The 17,183-nt window shown below is 45.8% G+C and overlaps 1 protein-coding gene across 8 annotated transcripts in view; it reads right to left on the reverse strand.

The window, feature by feature from the left end:
* Positions 1 to 17,183, reverse strand: part of TTLL11 (tubulin tyrosine ligase like 11) — a 277,747-nt gene that overhangs the window by 227,083 nt on the left and 33,481 nt on the right. For 7 of the 8 annotated variants that reach the window (XM_033427264.2, XM_033427260.2, XM_033427259.2 and 4 more), the window contains exon 2: positions 9 to 105. The exons of the other annotated variant lie outside the window; for it this stretch is intronic. In XM_033427264.2, coding sequence (XP_033283155.1) covers positions 9 to 105 — 97 coding nt within the window. The remainder of the gene's footprint in view (positions 1 to 8; positions 106 to 17,183) is intronic. 8 annotated transcript variants of the gene reach the window in all.

Below are 17,183 nucleotides of genomic sequence, written 5' to 3' on the forward strand. Positions count from 1 at the left end.
GTGGATACCTGGAAACTTGTTCACTAGACCGGAGAATATGTCACTGTCGTGAAATGAAACTCCATGCCAGTAGATGTCACAAGGCAAGCGTCGGCCAAATGGGAACTAGAAGAAAGAGGGGAAATGTGATGAATGACGGGAACAAGAAGCGCAGCTCCGGCACCGAGGGTCTCTTCTGTACAAACTCCCAGCGGCCTGGCACACATCACATGATTTAATGCTCATAATAAGCATGTGAAGTTGCTGACCTTCTTTCCCATGTTGCAAGGGAAGAAACAGATTAAGACAGGCTAAGTAACTGTCTCAGGGTCACAACCACTGAGAGGCAGAGTTCTGATTCTGCGTGGCGGGCACTGTACTAGTGACCTTACAGGCACCCTTTTGTTAGAATCCTCATAACCATCCTAGAAAGCATGATGCCCACTTCACTGATGAGAAAACTGGGGCTGAGAGGGGTAATGTAACATGCCCAAGGCTGCACAGAGCTGGAAATGGGAAAAGTCAGGAACTGAATGCAGGGCTGAATTCCAAACCATACTTCTCTTTATCTGAAGACCACAACATTCAAACCAGTCCCCCCAGAACGAGCTTTCACAATCTCTTTCTATCTCTTTCTCTCTCTTCCTCTGTCTCTTACACACACACACACACACACACACACACACACACACACACACACACACAGTCCACAAGGGCAGGATATATTCCCCAGTGCCTAAAATGGTTCCTGGCATTCAACAAAGACTTTTTGAATGAATGAATGAACAAACCAGGAATGGTCCTCTGACTCACGATGAGATAACCAGGTTCTCTCTTCCAGGAATATGGAAATCAGAGATGCCCGGCAGCCTCTGCTGGCCCTTGCACTGGAAGTGATCAAAAGCCAGAGCCCGGCAGCTGTGCTTGGCCGTGTGCACAGCCTGACAGAGAAGCAAAGGCAGCCAGTCTGCTGAGAGAGGAGAAAGGAGCAGGTGCAGAGAGAAAAGCAGAGATGAGGCCATGTGGCCCTGGCAACACAGACTGAGTGGCCTCAGTTCCCAGGGCTTCTAGGTCCTCGGCCCAGACCCTTCTGAGCCCGGCTGTCCCTTCTGTCCTTGGATCCTGTAAGGCAGCCTCATACCCATAGAATGCATCTCCTTTGCACAAACTATAGGGTTTCAATTACTTGCAACCAGAAAACCCCTCGCTGAGACCAAAGGGCCTGCTCTTTCTACTACATCTTGCTGCCTCTCAACAAGTTCTGCACTTACACAATGTATTTTTAAAATGCGTAACTCAGATGACCCTCCTTAAGGGAAAAGAGTGAGGACACGTTATTTCATGTTTAGAACCTGCTTGTTAAAAGTCCAAATGAAGAGAAATGTCAACACATTAAACAAAATCATCCAATTTTCCCGTCCTAAGACTACAGTTAATCAGAATTTTTATCTGCTCCAAGTTGAGAGGGCTAAGTTCCAGTGAGAGAACACAGCATTAGCAATGAAATGGTGGTGACTCAATGCTTTCCAACGATTCCAAATTAAAATGAAGGCAAACAGACTCAAGGCCTTTAAATCATTCACATTATCTCAAAACTGTGCCAAAGTGAGACATATAGTACACACTCTATTAGCATTAACAACTTCCATCTATTAAGTGCTAATATAGAGGAGGGAAAAATAACTTAACCAGGGAGGTTCCTCTAAAAAGCATACTATCCAAGCAAAGTTTACTAAGATCCAAGTGGCTTTGCTGTCCACACTGCAGGAGCAACACGTGCTCCAGGTCAGTGGATTACTGAGGACTCCTTATCACCCTTATGATCTCCTTTCAGTTCTTGGCACTTTAATGATTCCTAAATCAACCTTTCATTCAGAGCCCTTAGCTCATTCAGTTTTGAGAAACTATCTTTTTCTAAATCAATTTATTCGGTAATTTCTTTGTGCCAGGCACTGTGCTAGGTACCGAGAACACAGAGAAACACAATTTTAAGTAGGTCCCAGGACTTCATAATCCCACGTCTTTTTAAGATCTTTTTAAAAACTGCTTAAACAGCTAACATCATGCTCAATGGTGAAAAACTGAAAGCTTTTCCTCTAATATCAGGAATGAGACAGGGCTACTCACTTTTGCCACTTCTGTGCAACACAGTATTAGAAGTTCTAGCCAGAGCAATAGGCAAGAAAAAGAAGTAAGGAGCATCCAAATTGGAAAGGAGGAAGTAAAATGATGTTTGCAGATGACATGATCTTATATGTAGAAAATCCTAAAGATCACACACACACACACACAACCACACAAACTGTTAGAAATAATAAATGAATTCAGCAAAATTGCTGGATACAAAATCAATACAAAAAAATCAGTTATTTTTCTATATATTGACCATGAACAGTCCAAAAAGGAAATTAAGAAAACAATTCAATTTACAATAGCATCAAAAAGAATAAAATACTTAGGAATTAACCAAGGAGGCAAAGACCTGTACACTGAAAATTACAAAATGATGCCGAAAGAAATGAAAGACACACATAAATGGAAAGATATCTCATGTTCAAGGATTGGATTTCCTATTATTAAGATGTCAACACTACTCAAAGTGATATATAGAGTCAACGCAATCCCTACCAAAATTCCAGTGACCATTTTCTTTTTTCTTGCAGAAATAGAAAAATCCATCCTAAAATTCATATGGAATATCAAGGGATCCCAAATAGCCAAAACAATCTTGGAAATGTCACACTTCCTGATGCCAAAACGTATAACAAAGCTATAGTAATCAAAACAGTGCATAAGATAACAATGAGATACCACTACACACCTTAGAATGGCCAAAATCCAAAACACTAACAACACCAAGGGCTGAAGAGGATGTGGAGCAACAGGAACTCTTCGTCCGTTGCTGGTGGGATGCAAAATGGTGCAGCAACTTTGGAAGGCAGTTTGGCGGTTTCTTACAAAACTAAACACACTCTTACCATATGATCCAGCAATTGTGCTCCTTGGCATTTACTCAAATTAGTTAAAAACGTATGTCCACAAAAAATCCTCCACGCAAATGTTTATAGCAGCTTTATCCATAACTGCCAAGACTTGGAGGCAACCAAGATGTCCTTCAGTAAGTGAATGAATAAATAAACTGTGGAACAGCCAGACAATGCAATTTTATTCAGCACTAAAAAGAAATGATCAAGCCACGAAAAGACATGGAGAAATCTTAAATGCGTATTATTAAGTGAAAGAAGCCCATCTGAAAAGGCTACATACTGTATGATTCCAATTATATGACATTCTGGAAAAGGCAAAACTACAGAGACAGTACAAGGATCAGTGGTTGCCAGGGGTTAGGAGAGGGGGAGGAATAAATAGGTAAAGCACAGGCGATTTTTAGGGGAGTGAAACTACTCTACATGATACCATAATGGTGAATACATGTCATTATACATTTGTCTAAACCCATAGAATGTACACCACCAAAAGTGAACACTAATGAACTATGAACTTTGGGTGATAAGAATCTGCAATGTAGGTTCATTGATTTTAACAAATGTACCATTTTAGTGTACTGTTTTTTTGATAGTGCATATGTGAGGGTAGTGATTATAAAGGAAAAATATCTCTGTTCCTTCTGCTCTATTTTGCTGTGAACTTAAAGCATCTCTAAATCAAAAATGATAAAAATAACTTTTAAAAAACAGTATGGTACTGACGTAAAGACAGACATATAGACCAATGGAATAAGATAGAGAACCCAGAAATAAACTCTCACATATATGGTCAAATGATTTTTCAACAAGGATAACAAGACTATTCAATGGGGGAAAGACAGTCTTTTCAACAATTGGTGTTGGGAAAGTTGGACATCCACATACAAAAAGTTGAAGTTGGACCCTTACCTTACACCATATACAAAAATTAACTCAAAGTGGGTCAAAGACCTAATCATAAAAGCTAAAACTATGAAACCCTTAGAAGAAAATATAGGGGATAATTTTCATGACATTGGACTTGGCAATGATCTCTTGGATATGACAACAAAAGCACAGACAACAAAAGAAAAAAATAAATAAATTGAACTTCATCAGAATTAAAATTTTTGCATCAAAGGACACTGTCAACAGAATAAAAAGGCAACCCATGGAATGGGAGAAAACATTTGAAAATCATAAATCTGATAAGGGATTAATATTCTGAATATATTTTAAAAACTACAACTCAACAAAAACAACCCAGTTAAAAAATGGGCAAAAGGGGCTTCCCTGGTGGCGCAGTGGTTGAGAGTCCGCCTGCCGATGCAGGGAACACGGGTTCGCGCCCTGGTCCAGGAGGATCCCACGTGCCACGGAGCGGCTGGGCCTGTGAGCCATGGCCGCTGAGCCTGCGCGTCCGGAGCCTGTGCTCCGCAACGGGAGAGGCCACAGCAGTGAGAGGCCCGCGTACTGCAAAAAAAAAAAAAAAAAGGGCAAAGGACTTAAATAGACATTTCTGCAAAGAAGATATACAGATGGCTAATAACCACATGAAAAGATGCTCAACATCACTAATTATTAGGAAAATGCAAATCAAAACCACTTCACACCCATTAGGAAGACTATTATAAAAATAATAATAAAAAGGAAATAACAAGTGCTGATGAGGATGTAGAGAAATTGGAACCCTTGCCCATTGGTAATGTTAAAAACCACTGCGGAAAACAAAAATTATCACATGATCCAGCGATTCCTCTTCTGGATATATACCCCAAAGAACTGAAATCAGGGATTCAAACAGATGTTGGTACACAAATGTCCACGGCAGCATTGTTCACAAGAGCCAAAAAGTAGAAACAGCCCAAGTGTCCACTGATTATCCATCAATAGGTAAAGAAAACGTGGAGTATACACACACTGTACTATCACTCAGCCTTAAGACGGAATGAAGTTTTAACACCCACGACAACATAGATGAACCCTGAAGACATTATGCTAAGTCAAGTAAGCCAAACACAAAAGGACAAATGTTGTATGATTCCATTTCTGTGAGGTAACTGGAGTAGTCAAATTCACAAAGACAAAGTAGAAGGGTGGTTTCCAGCGGCTGCGGGGAGGGAAGATGGGGAGTTATTGTTTAACGTGTACAGGGTTTCAGTTTGAGAAGATGAAAATGTTCTGGAGATGGATGGTGGTGACGGTGGCACAGCAACGTGTATTTAACGCCACTGAACTGTACACTTAAAGACAGTTAAGATGGTGAATTTTATGTTATGTATATTTTACAGTAAAACAACAGCGACGACAAAACTCTCTGCTTACACCCCGCCCCCCAGGCTAAGGGGCCACTCACGGCTCTATTCTGAGCTCTCTGGAGCCTGGAATGCTGCGTGGATTTTCACGGGGCAATTGAAAATTGGCAAGTGCTTCTAAGATTCCCCAGTCCCCATTTTTCTCAAGTTCACCACCATCCTCCCAGTTACCTGGGTTCTAAGTCTTGGAATCATCTTTCCTTTTCTCTTCTTCAAACCCTTTTGGAAAAAGCACTGGATTTGGGGTCAGAAGACCTGAGAGTTCTAGACTTGTCTCTGTTCACTTACTATCTATGAGAGCTTAAGTAACCAGGACCTCTGTGTCCTTGGTACACGGAGATGAGGAAACCACCGGGTAGTAACAGTGACCAAACAAGATAATGGAAATGAAAGTGCTTTGTATGCGCCACAGAACAATACAAATCTGAGTTCAACATTAAGTGTGAGGAACCTACTTAGTGGCACAGTGTGTCTCAGGTGCCAAAGACACATGGGAACACGTCTGTCTTCATGGAGCACACAGTCCATGGGCAGAAAGGGTTGAGTCCAAGTCACACCAGTGTATCACTACAAAGCCCGGTGAGGGCTGTGAGATGAGGCCCAGAGAGCAAGGAGAGTCCAGGGGACTGAGCACATCCGGGAAGTCAGAGAAGGGCCCCCTGAGTCAGGAGACCACGTGTCCACCAGCCCCGGGCAGCTCCAGCCGATGCCTGTTGTGCCGGTGTCAACATTAATTGTGCCAATGTATCCCAGTTTGGGCAACAAATTAAACGGTCACTTCACTCCTGGGAAAGGGCTATTAGAGCCGAGGTTGGAAGGAAGATCAGGTACAGGGTGAGGAGGAAGAGTGTTCCAGGCAGAGAGAACAAGCGTGTGAAAGCCCAGACACAGCACTTAGCGGGGCCCACTGGAAACCCTGCAGGAAGGTCAAGGCGGCTGGAACACAGCAGATGAGAGGAAAGGAGTGTGAGACGGGACTGAAGACTGAGGCAGAGGCCGCCCACGCGGGCCTGTACCCCAGTGCCCCGTGGAACAGTAGGTCGGTCCTGGGGGAAGAGGATGACTCGCTGGGCAGACTGAGTAAGAGGGACCAGAGAGAGAGTGCGAGCACGAGCCCTAACAGGCAAGGGGAACAGTGTGAATGTGGCTGGGAGGTCAAGCAAGATGGGAACTTAGACGTGATGACATGGAGAGCTTCGGAGCCACTGCAGTCCTCAGTGATCACCTTGCTGATCCCTTCAGCACGTCGTACCATGCTTATACTTTGCCTGCACTGTTAAGTATTTCATGTGTAGCCCTTATGTCCCTCATAACACTACAAATTTCCAGGACCACAACAACTGGACATACTGTCTCAGGTCCCCAGTGATGTCTAACCAGGCATCCAGTGGGCTTCAGGCCCAAGGAAAATGAGAAGCAGAATCCTGAGAACCCTTCTGATGCCCTCTTCCTCCCCAGTATCCCACTGGTCAGCAAGTCCTCTGGGTTATCTCATTTATTTTTAAGTTTCCTCTCCTTCCTTAATCTCCAGTGCCTTAATTCGGGGCCTCCCTTCTCACTGGGATGAGGACCACACCAGCCTCCTGCTCAACCCTCCCCCTCCCCGCACCCGCAAAGTCTCCCCTTCCTGTCTACTCAACACCCAGAGGGATGTTTTTTTAAAGCTCTGACCATGTTACTCTTTCGCTTACAACTCTTCCCACATCAAAGCTCCAAGCCTGGTCTCAAAGACACTTCCCAAACTCCCCTCTGCCACCCCGTCTGCTTCAGGTTGGGCCATGGACACCTCGGGCACTTGCACTGTTACTGCCAGACTACTTTTGACATCAAGCGTACAGCACTTTTCTGTTTTGTGGCCTGGGTTTCTGCATGCCATTCCTTTCGCCTGGGATCTTCTGACTCAGCTGGACCATCCATGAAGCTGTCTCACCAGCTCTCCCTTCTCTGGGGCCTCCATCACTTACACCCTTCACAGGTCATTCAGCAGCAGCTCGTCTGTCAGTCTGTCTGCTTTCCCACTCGTGGACTCTTTGAAAATGAAGACACCTTCCTAAACTTGTGTATCTCTAACACCAAGCCAGAGACTTTATTTTTAACCTTTGTGAGGTCAAGAATCACTTTGAGATCCTCTCCAGGAAAACACACATACGCACAAAATTTTCCATGTGATTTTAGGAGAATTCAAAGACTCCCTGAAGCCCCTAGTTGTTCACAGACGCCATTGTTAGCAACACCTGCAGCATGTTTCATGAATGAACACTTGAATAAATGGACCTGTGAACAGCAGCTACTCAAATACACTTTCATCACCATCATCATCAAAGTTAGCATTTAGGCGATGCTTATTTCCATGTCTATGTTAAACTCTTTATATATATTACCTCATTTAATCCTCACAACAACCTCATGAGAAGGGGTTTCCTATTAACCTACTTACAGATGAAGAAACCAAAGTTTGGAGAGATTAAATAACTCTCCCAAGGACACAGAGCTGGTAGGGGCAGAGTCAGGAGCAAATCCATGTCTGTCTGTTCCCAAGGCCCAGGCTCTTAACCACTGCACACAACTGGTCTTGAACTGATCACTACGGTGGTCATTTGTCACTCATGGACTATAGTAACTAACCTACCCTGCACCCCACATGCCACCATCTGTGCCACAAAGGAAGTTCCTCCCCTAGTGCATATAGCTGTGTGGACCCAAAATCCTTTTCCCTCTGGCCCAGAAGGACTAAAAAAAAAGAAGAAAACCTTGCAAAATAGCCAAGTTCTAATGAGAACTTGAGCATACGTCCTTTGAGCACATTCGTGCTTGAGGAACCGATATGCTGGTCACTCTTCTAACGGCTCAAAGAGCAAGTTCAAACCCTCCCGAGGGACTTTTGTAAAATGCAATTTCACAGTGAATGCTGATGAAAGCACAATTCACGTTTCTATACTTTGGGAACGATTTTCTTCATAATGCTTCTTCGTGAACAGAAAACCTTTCAAGTGATTGGGCATAAAAGTGGCAAATAAGCTTTGATATGGGCAAACATATGTGTAAAGCTTCTTCGGGGGGAGATGACCCAAACTACTGCTTTAAAATGAGGGGCCCCAAACACTCAGGGGAGGGGGACACAAGGAAGGTGTAGCAGCCAGAGCAACACTCTTGGACTAGGAAGACCCTGGCTGAAGCCCCTCAGCCACCACACCCCTCGCAGAGACCCTGACACGCTGACCTTGCCCCGCTAAGCCTCAGCAGCTCATCTACGATGGAGGAAAATGGCCACAGTAAAACGTGTCTACCTCCCTGGGCCGTTATGTAGACTGAGGTAATGCCTGGGAAAGCACTTTGTCAACAGCCAGTTGCTGTTATATGGGATAGTTGTTATTTTTAATGTCCAAGGAAATCACCCCAATGAGTAACTTCAATAAAAAAAGATGCCAACCAAATATCAAGCATCAGTAGGACAGCTCCTGAATAAGAACACCAGCACCACGGTGGGCCTGTGCTTGGGAAACCTTCCACGATGCCCTTAAGCAGAGCTAATAGATTTCTCTGCACTTTGTGGATGCCTGTGGTCCAGCCGCTGCCTTGTAGGGTGTTTATGTTTACATGACTGCCTCCCCACCCAACAGAATGCTTCAGGGTAGAGATATTCTACTCTTCTTTCTACCCTCTCCCCAACCTACCCACTGGTGGGAAGCAGTCTCTAAGATGGTCTCCACTGATCCCTGCCTCCTGGAATTCATACCCTGTGTAGTCTCCTCCCGCACCGTCACAGGCTTGATCTATGTGACCAGTAGCAACAGCAGAAGTAAGGGAATGTCACTTCCGAAGCGCATCTTTATACAAAGACTGTGCCCTCCTCTCTCTCTCGATCTCTGTCTCTCTGTCTCTCTCTCCTATTCTTCTCTTTCTCATTATCACTCACTTTGAGGAAGTCCAGGGAGAGGTAAGAAATCAAAGCCTCCTGCCAGGGCTTCCCTGGTGGCGCAGTGGTTAAGAATCCGCCTGCCAGCGCAGAGGACAATGGTTCGAGCCCTGGTCTGGGAAGATCCCACATGCCTCAGAGCAACTAAGCCCGTGTGCCACAACTACTAAGCCTGCGCTCTAGAGCCCACTGGCCACAACTACTGGAGCCCGTGCTCCGCAACAAGAGAGGCCACTGCAGTGAGAAGCCCGCACTCCACAACGAAGAGTAGCCCCCACTGACTGCAACTAGAGAAAGCCCGCACGCAGCAACGAAAACCCAAAACGCAGCCCAAAAAAAGCCTCCTGCCAACAGCCATGTGAGCGAGCTAATTGGATCCTTCAGCCTCAGTCAAGTCTTCAGAGACTACGGTTCTGGCTGACAGCTTGATTACAGCTTCATGAGAGGCTCTGAGCCAGAACCCCTTTAAGCCACTCTCAGATTCCTAACCCTCAGAAACTGTGTGACATAGATGTGTGTTATTGTAAGATGCTGAATTGGGGGAACTTTGTTACGCAGCAATAGATAATGAATACAACATTCCAGTTTTAGAACAGGGTCCAAGAGAAAGGAAGCATTTGGAGAATGAAGTAATTTAAGACTCGTATAACCTTACAATGAATACTTACTGTTTATTGAGCACTTAATTATGTGCCAGGTATCTTACAGATATGCCTCCATTTTGACATGAAAAAATACAATCCCATTGCTACTAAGTGGCAAACCCAGAATCCGAAGCCATGTTGGTCTATTTCCAAAGATTGTGCTCTTTCAACTCCACTATGCTGGATGGATGGATAGATGGATTAATCTATGAAAAACAACTGAGCACATACATCTATTAAAAAATGAGTTGTGATTAACACTTCAAGGAAGAATGGAGCACAGAAGGGTCCAAAGAAGGCCAGTTAAGACAATGAAAGGACTGAGCAATTGCCCTTCAAGGATGGACTGAAAATTTAGCACTCTTTTCTTCAATCGAGAAAGCAAGCCGATGGTGAAAATTCTGGTGGAAACCCACCAAATCCTGAAGGGTGTGCCCAGATGGAACACGGTTCTATTTGCCAAGTATGAGCGTATCAAAAGAAGGGGAGCCCCTTTTGAGCCTGAGAGAGGGAGACCAGCTCAGTCCTCTTCTCTGCTGCTCACATCCCAGCTAACAGCATCGCTCTCCTCCCAGACAGACGACAAGAGACCCAACTGAGGGGCCACGGGGAGATTCCAGGCTCCCTCCTGCCAGTGGAAAATGTGGCTGATGAGAAAAGGCCTCCCCGTGCTGGTGAGGGACCTGCCAGCTTCCTGATGGCAGCATCTTTGGATGGGGCTGCAGGGAAAGCCCACACGTGGGGCAACTCCAAGCCTGTTTCCTCAGTGGGAACAATCATGGCAATGTGATTGGGTTATTAGATGGATTAATAATGTGTTTAGCACTGTGCCTGGCACACAATGCCTGGCACACAGTAGGTGTTTTTAAAAAGCTAGTTTCCTTCTTTTCTTCCATCCTTTCCCATCACCCTTTCCCATACCTATTGGCTGGGAAGATATTACCCAAAGGAGCTGGTGGACAGGGGTGTTCTCTAGGACTAGCCCAAGGTTAAACGTGCATACGTTAGCTCGGAGCATTTAGAGCCATGCAGGCCTTCCTGTGTGTGCATCTAACTCTAGCGAAAGCCTGTACATGCACAAAAGCTCCTTGACTCGAGTTCAGGAACCTGGATTCAAATCTCAGGCCTGGTAACTACCAAGGGCCTTAGGTTCATCACCTGGGAGAGGACTAGCAAACCCTCCCTCACAGGAGGTGTGGTAAAGACGAAAAACAACCCCGTAAGTGAAAGGATGCTTGTGAACAGCCTGGCACATAGTAGGAGCTAAATTAATCCAGTTTAGAATATTGAGAGCGGGCTGCTTAGATGGTTCGTCACCTAATTAAGTCCCCTGGTGAGAAGGGCAGAGAGGAAGAGTCCCCAGTCTTCCCCGATGGTAGAGAAAGCAGAGGCTGGCCCTGCACAAATCCGCTTCTTGAAAAACAACAGTGAATCAGACATAGCTCCAGGAATGCGGGAGCCAGCCTGCGGGTAGAGGCAGGTCGGTAACAGATAAACACGTTCTGTGTGACAAAGTGCTGTGTCAGAGCCCAGAAGGAGCAACTGCCCCTGCTCCAGGTGAGGGAAGTTTAACCAAGGAGGGTCCATTTGAGCTGGGTGTGAAGTTGTTGTTGTTGCCAGGCAGAGATGAAGAGAAAGAGAAGTGCGTGCCAGGGAGGGCGTCTGGGAGAGCGCAGAGTGCCCGCAGCCCAGGGTCAGTAGAGAGACAGAGCTGGAGAGGTCCACACGGCCCAACTGATCGTGAGGGGCTCACAGGGCAGGCTGAGGAGCTTGAACTCGATTCTACAGGTGGAAGAGAGCCCAGGAAGTGCTCAAGCAGGGCTGTGCAGACCCTGCTAGGAGGGAGAACGGAGGGGAGGTGGAGAGAGACTGAGGGCAGCCAGACCCGAGAGGGAGCCAAGGCTGGGAGAAAGGGGATGGGGTGGGGGGATGACCCAGCCGAGAGAAAAAGGATGCTCTGGAAGTAGGCGTGGGGGAAGGCACGGGGGAGTGAGAGCACGTCAGCGTTTCTAAGAGGGAGAACTGCTCTGACAGCCCCTGCACTTTGAAGGAGACCCGTGTCCTGTGCCCGCGTGGGCTGACATTCCTGTCTCACCCACTCCGCGCTCCTGGTTGTTGGAGACTCTGACTGGGGAGGATCCCGCAGGGATAACTAGCACTCTGGGGAGACTTCTACTTTAAAGAGGCGCCGTCTGGCTCCAGTGGGTTTCCGGGGAAGACGATAATTACTCATCCTCTAATAGAGCCAATAAATACAGCACGGGGATAAGTAATTAACAACCTTCTGCTGGGAAGCAGCAATTCTTGTGATCTATGAAGTTTCTTTTCCTGTTCACTTCTTTGTTACTGCAAATATGATACTCCCGGTAAGCGTGCCATGTGTTGTTCGCTGAGTTAATCACCAAAGCATGTTGTATTTTTTATTAAATCCATTCATTATAATTGACTCACATGAATTAAAGCTGGAGGAGCTGCAGTGAGGGCTGTCGTCCACCTTTGCTTCTGCTTCTGATCATAATACTTTTAATGAGATCAAAATGGTTACCATGGGGCTTCCCTGGTGGCGCAGTGGTTGAGAGTCCGCCTGCCGATGCAGGGGACACGGGTTCGTGCCCCGGTCTGAGAAGATCCCACATGGCGCGGAGCGGCTAGGCCCGTGAGCCATGGCCGCTGAGCCTGTGCGTCCGGAGCCTGTGCTCCGCAACGGGAGAGGCCACAACAGTGAGAGGCCCGCGTACCGCAAAAAAAAAAAAATGGTTACCAAACAACTTAACCACAGAAAAAAGGCCCATGTTAGCAGGAGGAGACGACAACCTTGCCCCTTTCATAACTTCCTTGCCCCATAGCAACCTCCTCCAGTTATTTATTCTGGTGTCTGATTTCCCACCCATAAAGAACCTTTATTAGTGGTAATTATATTAGGCAAAGGAAAAAGAAAAACTTCACAAATTTCTAAAGTGATTTACTTCTTGGCTTGCAGTTTTAATTAAAATTCCAGTTTATTTAGCAAATAGCTCTGAAAAGATCAGATACCAATTTAGCATGATTTTCTTTTTCCACTTTCCAATTCAAAAGGGTGACACAAACAACAAAATAACCACCTCCGTCCCATCATAATTCAGCCGATGGAAAAGAGCTCCCACAACAATTATAAATTAACTCCATTATGCTTTGCAAAATTCTCCATAGTACTCTCCCTGCTCGCTACTCCTTCACTGAGAGTAAATGGTATCAATTCACCACCAGGCCTCAGACTACCCAATCTCTTCCACGTCAAAACTTCAAATGTGTTTATTAACTGGAATGGAAACAAAGCAAATCAGGTCGGCTGATTCGAGCAGCACATTCCAGCAGCACTTCCTCCCACCCGGGATACCAAACTTTTCCCAAAGTTGCTTCTGACAGCTCTTAGGGCTGCTCATCCCCAGTTGACCAGCTACCCAGGCCAGTTCAATACTTTCCACAGTGGCAACTCCCACCAGAAAGCTGGTCTAAAGGCACCATGTCTAGCTGAAATATCAATTCATTCAACAAACAAGCAAGTCATGCCTTTGAGCCGGGTGACACACTCAGGGGATGCTGAGAGGTGCCACATTATGGGAGCAGAGGGTTAGTGGTAGGAGACCAAGTTGGAGAGTGAAAACAAGAAGACAAAGGATGCAGTCCTTACCTTCTGGGAGCTCGTAGTGCAGCGGCTGAGTCCGACCCATGAACAGATCATTGTAATGCCTACAGCCACATCTTACACAGCATCTACGATATGTGTCAGAGCTAAGCCCCTTCCTCACACTGTCACTTTTAATCTCCACACAACCTGGTGAATAGCAGTGTATCCCCATTTCACAGAGCAGGCAACTGAGGCTCAGAGAGCTGACTCTTGGTGAGAAAGAGAGCAGTTGCCAGACTAGACAGGGAAAGGACTTCCCACGGGAGGAAGCAACAGCATATGCAAAGACCTAGCAAAGAGCAGCCGGTAGCCTGGAGATCCAGTCCTCCTGTCTGTGGACACCAGCTTGCTGAGCTGCCTTGGGCATTACTGGATCTCTTGGGCCTGTTTCCCTGTTTGCCACATACAGGGTATTTCCTATTCTGTAAATCTACAAGGGCCTGCTCTTCTTTTCCAACAACTGACTATGACTTGGGCTAACCTTAAAGCACCCACTGCTGTCTTAATAATGTACCCAAGGGACAAAGAAGTGTCCCAGAGGACTTACTTGCCCCCTAAACTCATTTGTTCCTCCTGACCCACAAAACCAGCCTGTAAACTCCCAGAGACATGCCACTGCCCTGAGAGCCTTGAGTCGTACCATCACATGTTACTAAGAAGAATTAATATAATTGTACCGATAATTTCTATAATAATAAAAATTGTAACTACTGTTTACTGAATTTATATTATGTGCTGCATACTTTATGTGTGCTATCTCAATTCACCCTCACAACAGCACTCTCAAATAGGTAGACATACTGCCATTCCATTTTACAGAAGAGGAAACTGAGGCTCAGAGCAATTAGATAACTCAGTCTCTGGGAGTGCATCCAATAAGTGATAGAGCAAGGACAGAATCCAGCCCCGTTAAGTCTTCAGTCCCCAGAGAACTAAGCCTGGAAGAAATGAATAAGGTTCCTTTAACAAGCATAAGTTTCCAGTGACAAGGAGGTGTATATGAAGGCTGCTGTGTGCAGGGAAGGTGCAGGGGAGGGGCCGGAGTCAGAGAGTTGGCCCCGCTAGGAGCTCTCCATAGTGCTGAAATGCCTCTGCTAAAGTACTCTGACTCACAGCACCTTCCACCTGGGCACCCCTGCTTGTCCTAACCCTCACCTCCTGGTTTCAGTGCCCGGTAGGGCACTGATGGAATAGAGTGAATGAAAGTGGGAGCACACCTGGGAGAGAAACAGCTAACTTTTAGAAGTAGGGAGCTTGAACGGATGATGGTACATCTAATTGGAACTATCCTACAAGGGATTAGAAATACAGGAGTGGGAATGGAGAGAAGTCAAAGCAGGAGGTGCAAATTCGTGAGTCACAAAAGAGAGAACTGAAGAAAGACTGAGTGCGTTTTTGGAGTGGTTGCTGAGAAAGAAAAGCAAAGGTCCAGGAGCAGAGAGGGAAGAGGACTCTTCCTAGCAGTCCTGGACAGTGGGTACCAGGAACAAATAACTAAACTCTCCAACCCCGAAACTGCACTGAAATGTGTTCAGAGAGGGCAGAATTGTGTTGCCTGTAGGTTTGAATCTGTGAATAAATAATCACCACCACTCCTCACTCCTCCCCCATACGCCCTAAAAAAGAAAGAGGGAATGACAAAGTAGTAAAGGGAAAAAGAGAAAATAGCCTGCCATATGGTCACATGATTCAAGTTAATCAAGGTAATACCCACTTTTTTTTTTTAACAAGTTCCAATGAGTTTCACTGTAGGGTTTTTTTTTCCTTTTCTTTCTTTTTTTTTTTTTGGCTGCGTTGGGTCTTCGTTACTAGGCACGGGCTTTCTCTAGTTGCGGCGAGCGGGGGCCACTCTTCGTTGAGGTGCGCGGGCTTCTCATTGCGGTGGCTTCTCTTGTTGCAGAGCACGGGCTCTTGGCGTGCGGGCTTCAGTAGTTGCAGCACGCAGGCTCAGTAGTTGCGGCACGTGGGCCCTAGAGCGTGCAGGCTTCAGTAGTTATAGCTTGCGGGCTCTAGAGCGCAGGCTCAGAAGTTGTGGCACATGGGCTTAGTTGCTCCGCAGGCATGTGGGATCTTCCCGGACCAGGGATCAAACCCGTGTCCCCTGCATTGGCAGGCGGATTCTTAACCACTGTGTCACCACGGAAGTCCCATACCCACTCTTACCTGAAGTAAAATGGCTCCTTATAAATTTGAGAGGTCACACAGAAAGACCCTGAGCCTCTCTTTGGCCTTTCAGACCACTGATCCTAAAGGCTTGCACGATGGGATATTTATAAGCACATCTCTCCCCCTACTGGCAAAAGAGATACTAGAAAAGCACATTTGTCCTACGGCTCCATCCTCACTTCTACCCTCCTACACACCTTACATAAGAATAGTTATCCTCTTTTATTAACTTAGTCTTTCATTCAAGTATCAGTGCAACTTATGCATCAACTCGATGTCAGGCACTGGGAATTCAGATAAGAACAAGGCACAGCCTCTGTCCTTGGAAGTTATAAATAAATCACAGTGCAAAGTGGCAAATGCTCCAGCAGATGAGGGTCGAAGGGCTATGAGAGCATGAAGCAGGGTGTGAATTATCCTCCTGGGGAGAAAGCTGTGGTTTGGTAAAAACTTAAAAGATGAGCTGGAACTTGCCAAGCCCAGAAGCCAGGAAGGTAGTCTAGGCTGGAGGAGCCCTGTGTGCAAAGGCATGGGAGCATGAGGGAGCACGCTTAGAAGTCTCTCCAGGGCAAGAAAAACATCTTAATTATCTCTGAATTCCAGGTGCCTAGCCCAGTGCCTGGAAAGGAGTGGCACATAATAGATGCTGGAGGAACGGATGGCATGTAGTCCAGTGAGGAGGAATAAAGCATGACTGTGGGAAGGGGAATTGAATGGAACCAGAATCTATAAACCTCAAAATGAATCTTGATGTGAAACTGCTCAGCATACAGCAGGTGCGTGCAGACTTTGGTCATTCATTTCTCCAGCCCAAGGCTTGATAATAATCAACATGTCTGTCTCTCCATAGGTGTGGGAAAGGACCTGCAAGCCCTCAACATGGGCCAGTTCAAGAGTGATGGGCTAGTTCACAGCTAGAGGCCACCTTACTGCTTAGAATTTTAAAAGGAATTATCAGCAATAACAATCTAAATGTGATGGGAGATGGGGGGATATATGAGGATCCTTTATCAAATTTTGGAATCTCCTTCTGTCTCTTATGTTGAGCTGTATTGTCAAGCTACAAATCTCACTTTTCACAGCTCAACACAGCCAGTAGCTGTGGCAAAAAGTCCTGCTTTCACTAGCTCCTTGAGATGAGAGCTGTTATTCCTCTTCTTAAGTATTTAAGCCACACCTTTTAATTTACTTAATGAACTCAGAACAGATTGATGGCCCAGCTCAGTTGGCAATGACAGCTGGTATTTCCCTGATGACCAGATAATTAGGCAACTGCATTAAGTATATGTCACCCTGATCAAATGACAAGGTTTATTAAGACAAAGCCAGCCTACTCACAGCTTTCAGTCAGCTTCCACAGAGCACAGGTTTTTAAGCACTCTGGTATCAGTTTAAGCACCTCTCTATTTTCACAGTGTTATAAATCTGGTGCTTTCCCAGTGCACCCTGAAGAAATTGGGCCAGTAAAATTAGCTTTGGAAAAAATCTGTATCCTATTGCGAATAATGATTAGTAGAAATATTGTAGGAT

This window comes from Orcinus orca, chromosome 6 (assembly GCF_937001465.1).
Source record: "Orcinus orca chromosome 6, mOrcOrc1.1, whole genome shotgun sequence".
Classification (NCBI taxonomy): Eukaryota; Metazoa; Chordata; class Mammalia; order Artiodactyla; family Delphinidae; genus Orcinus; species Orcinus orca.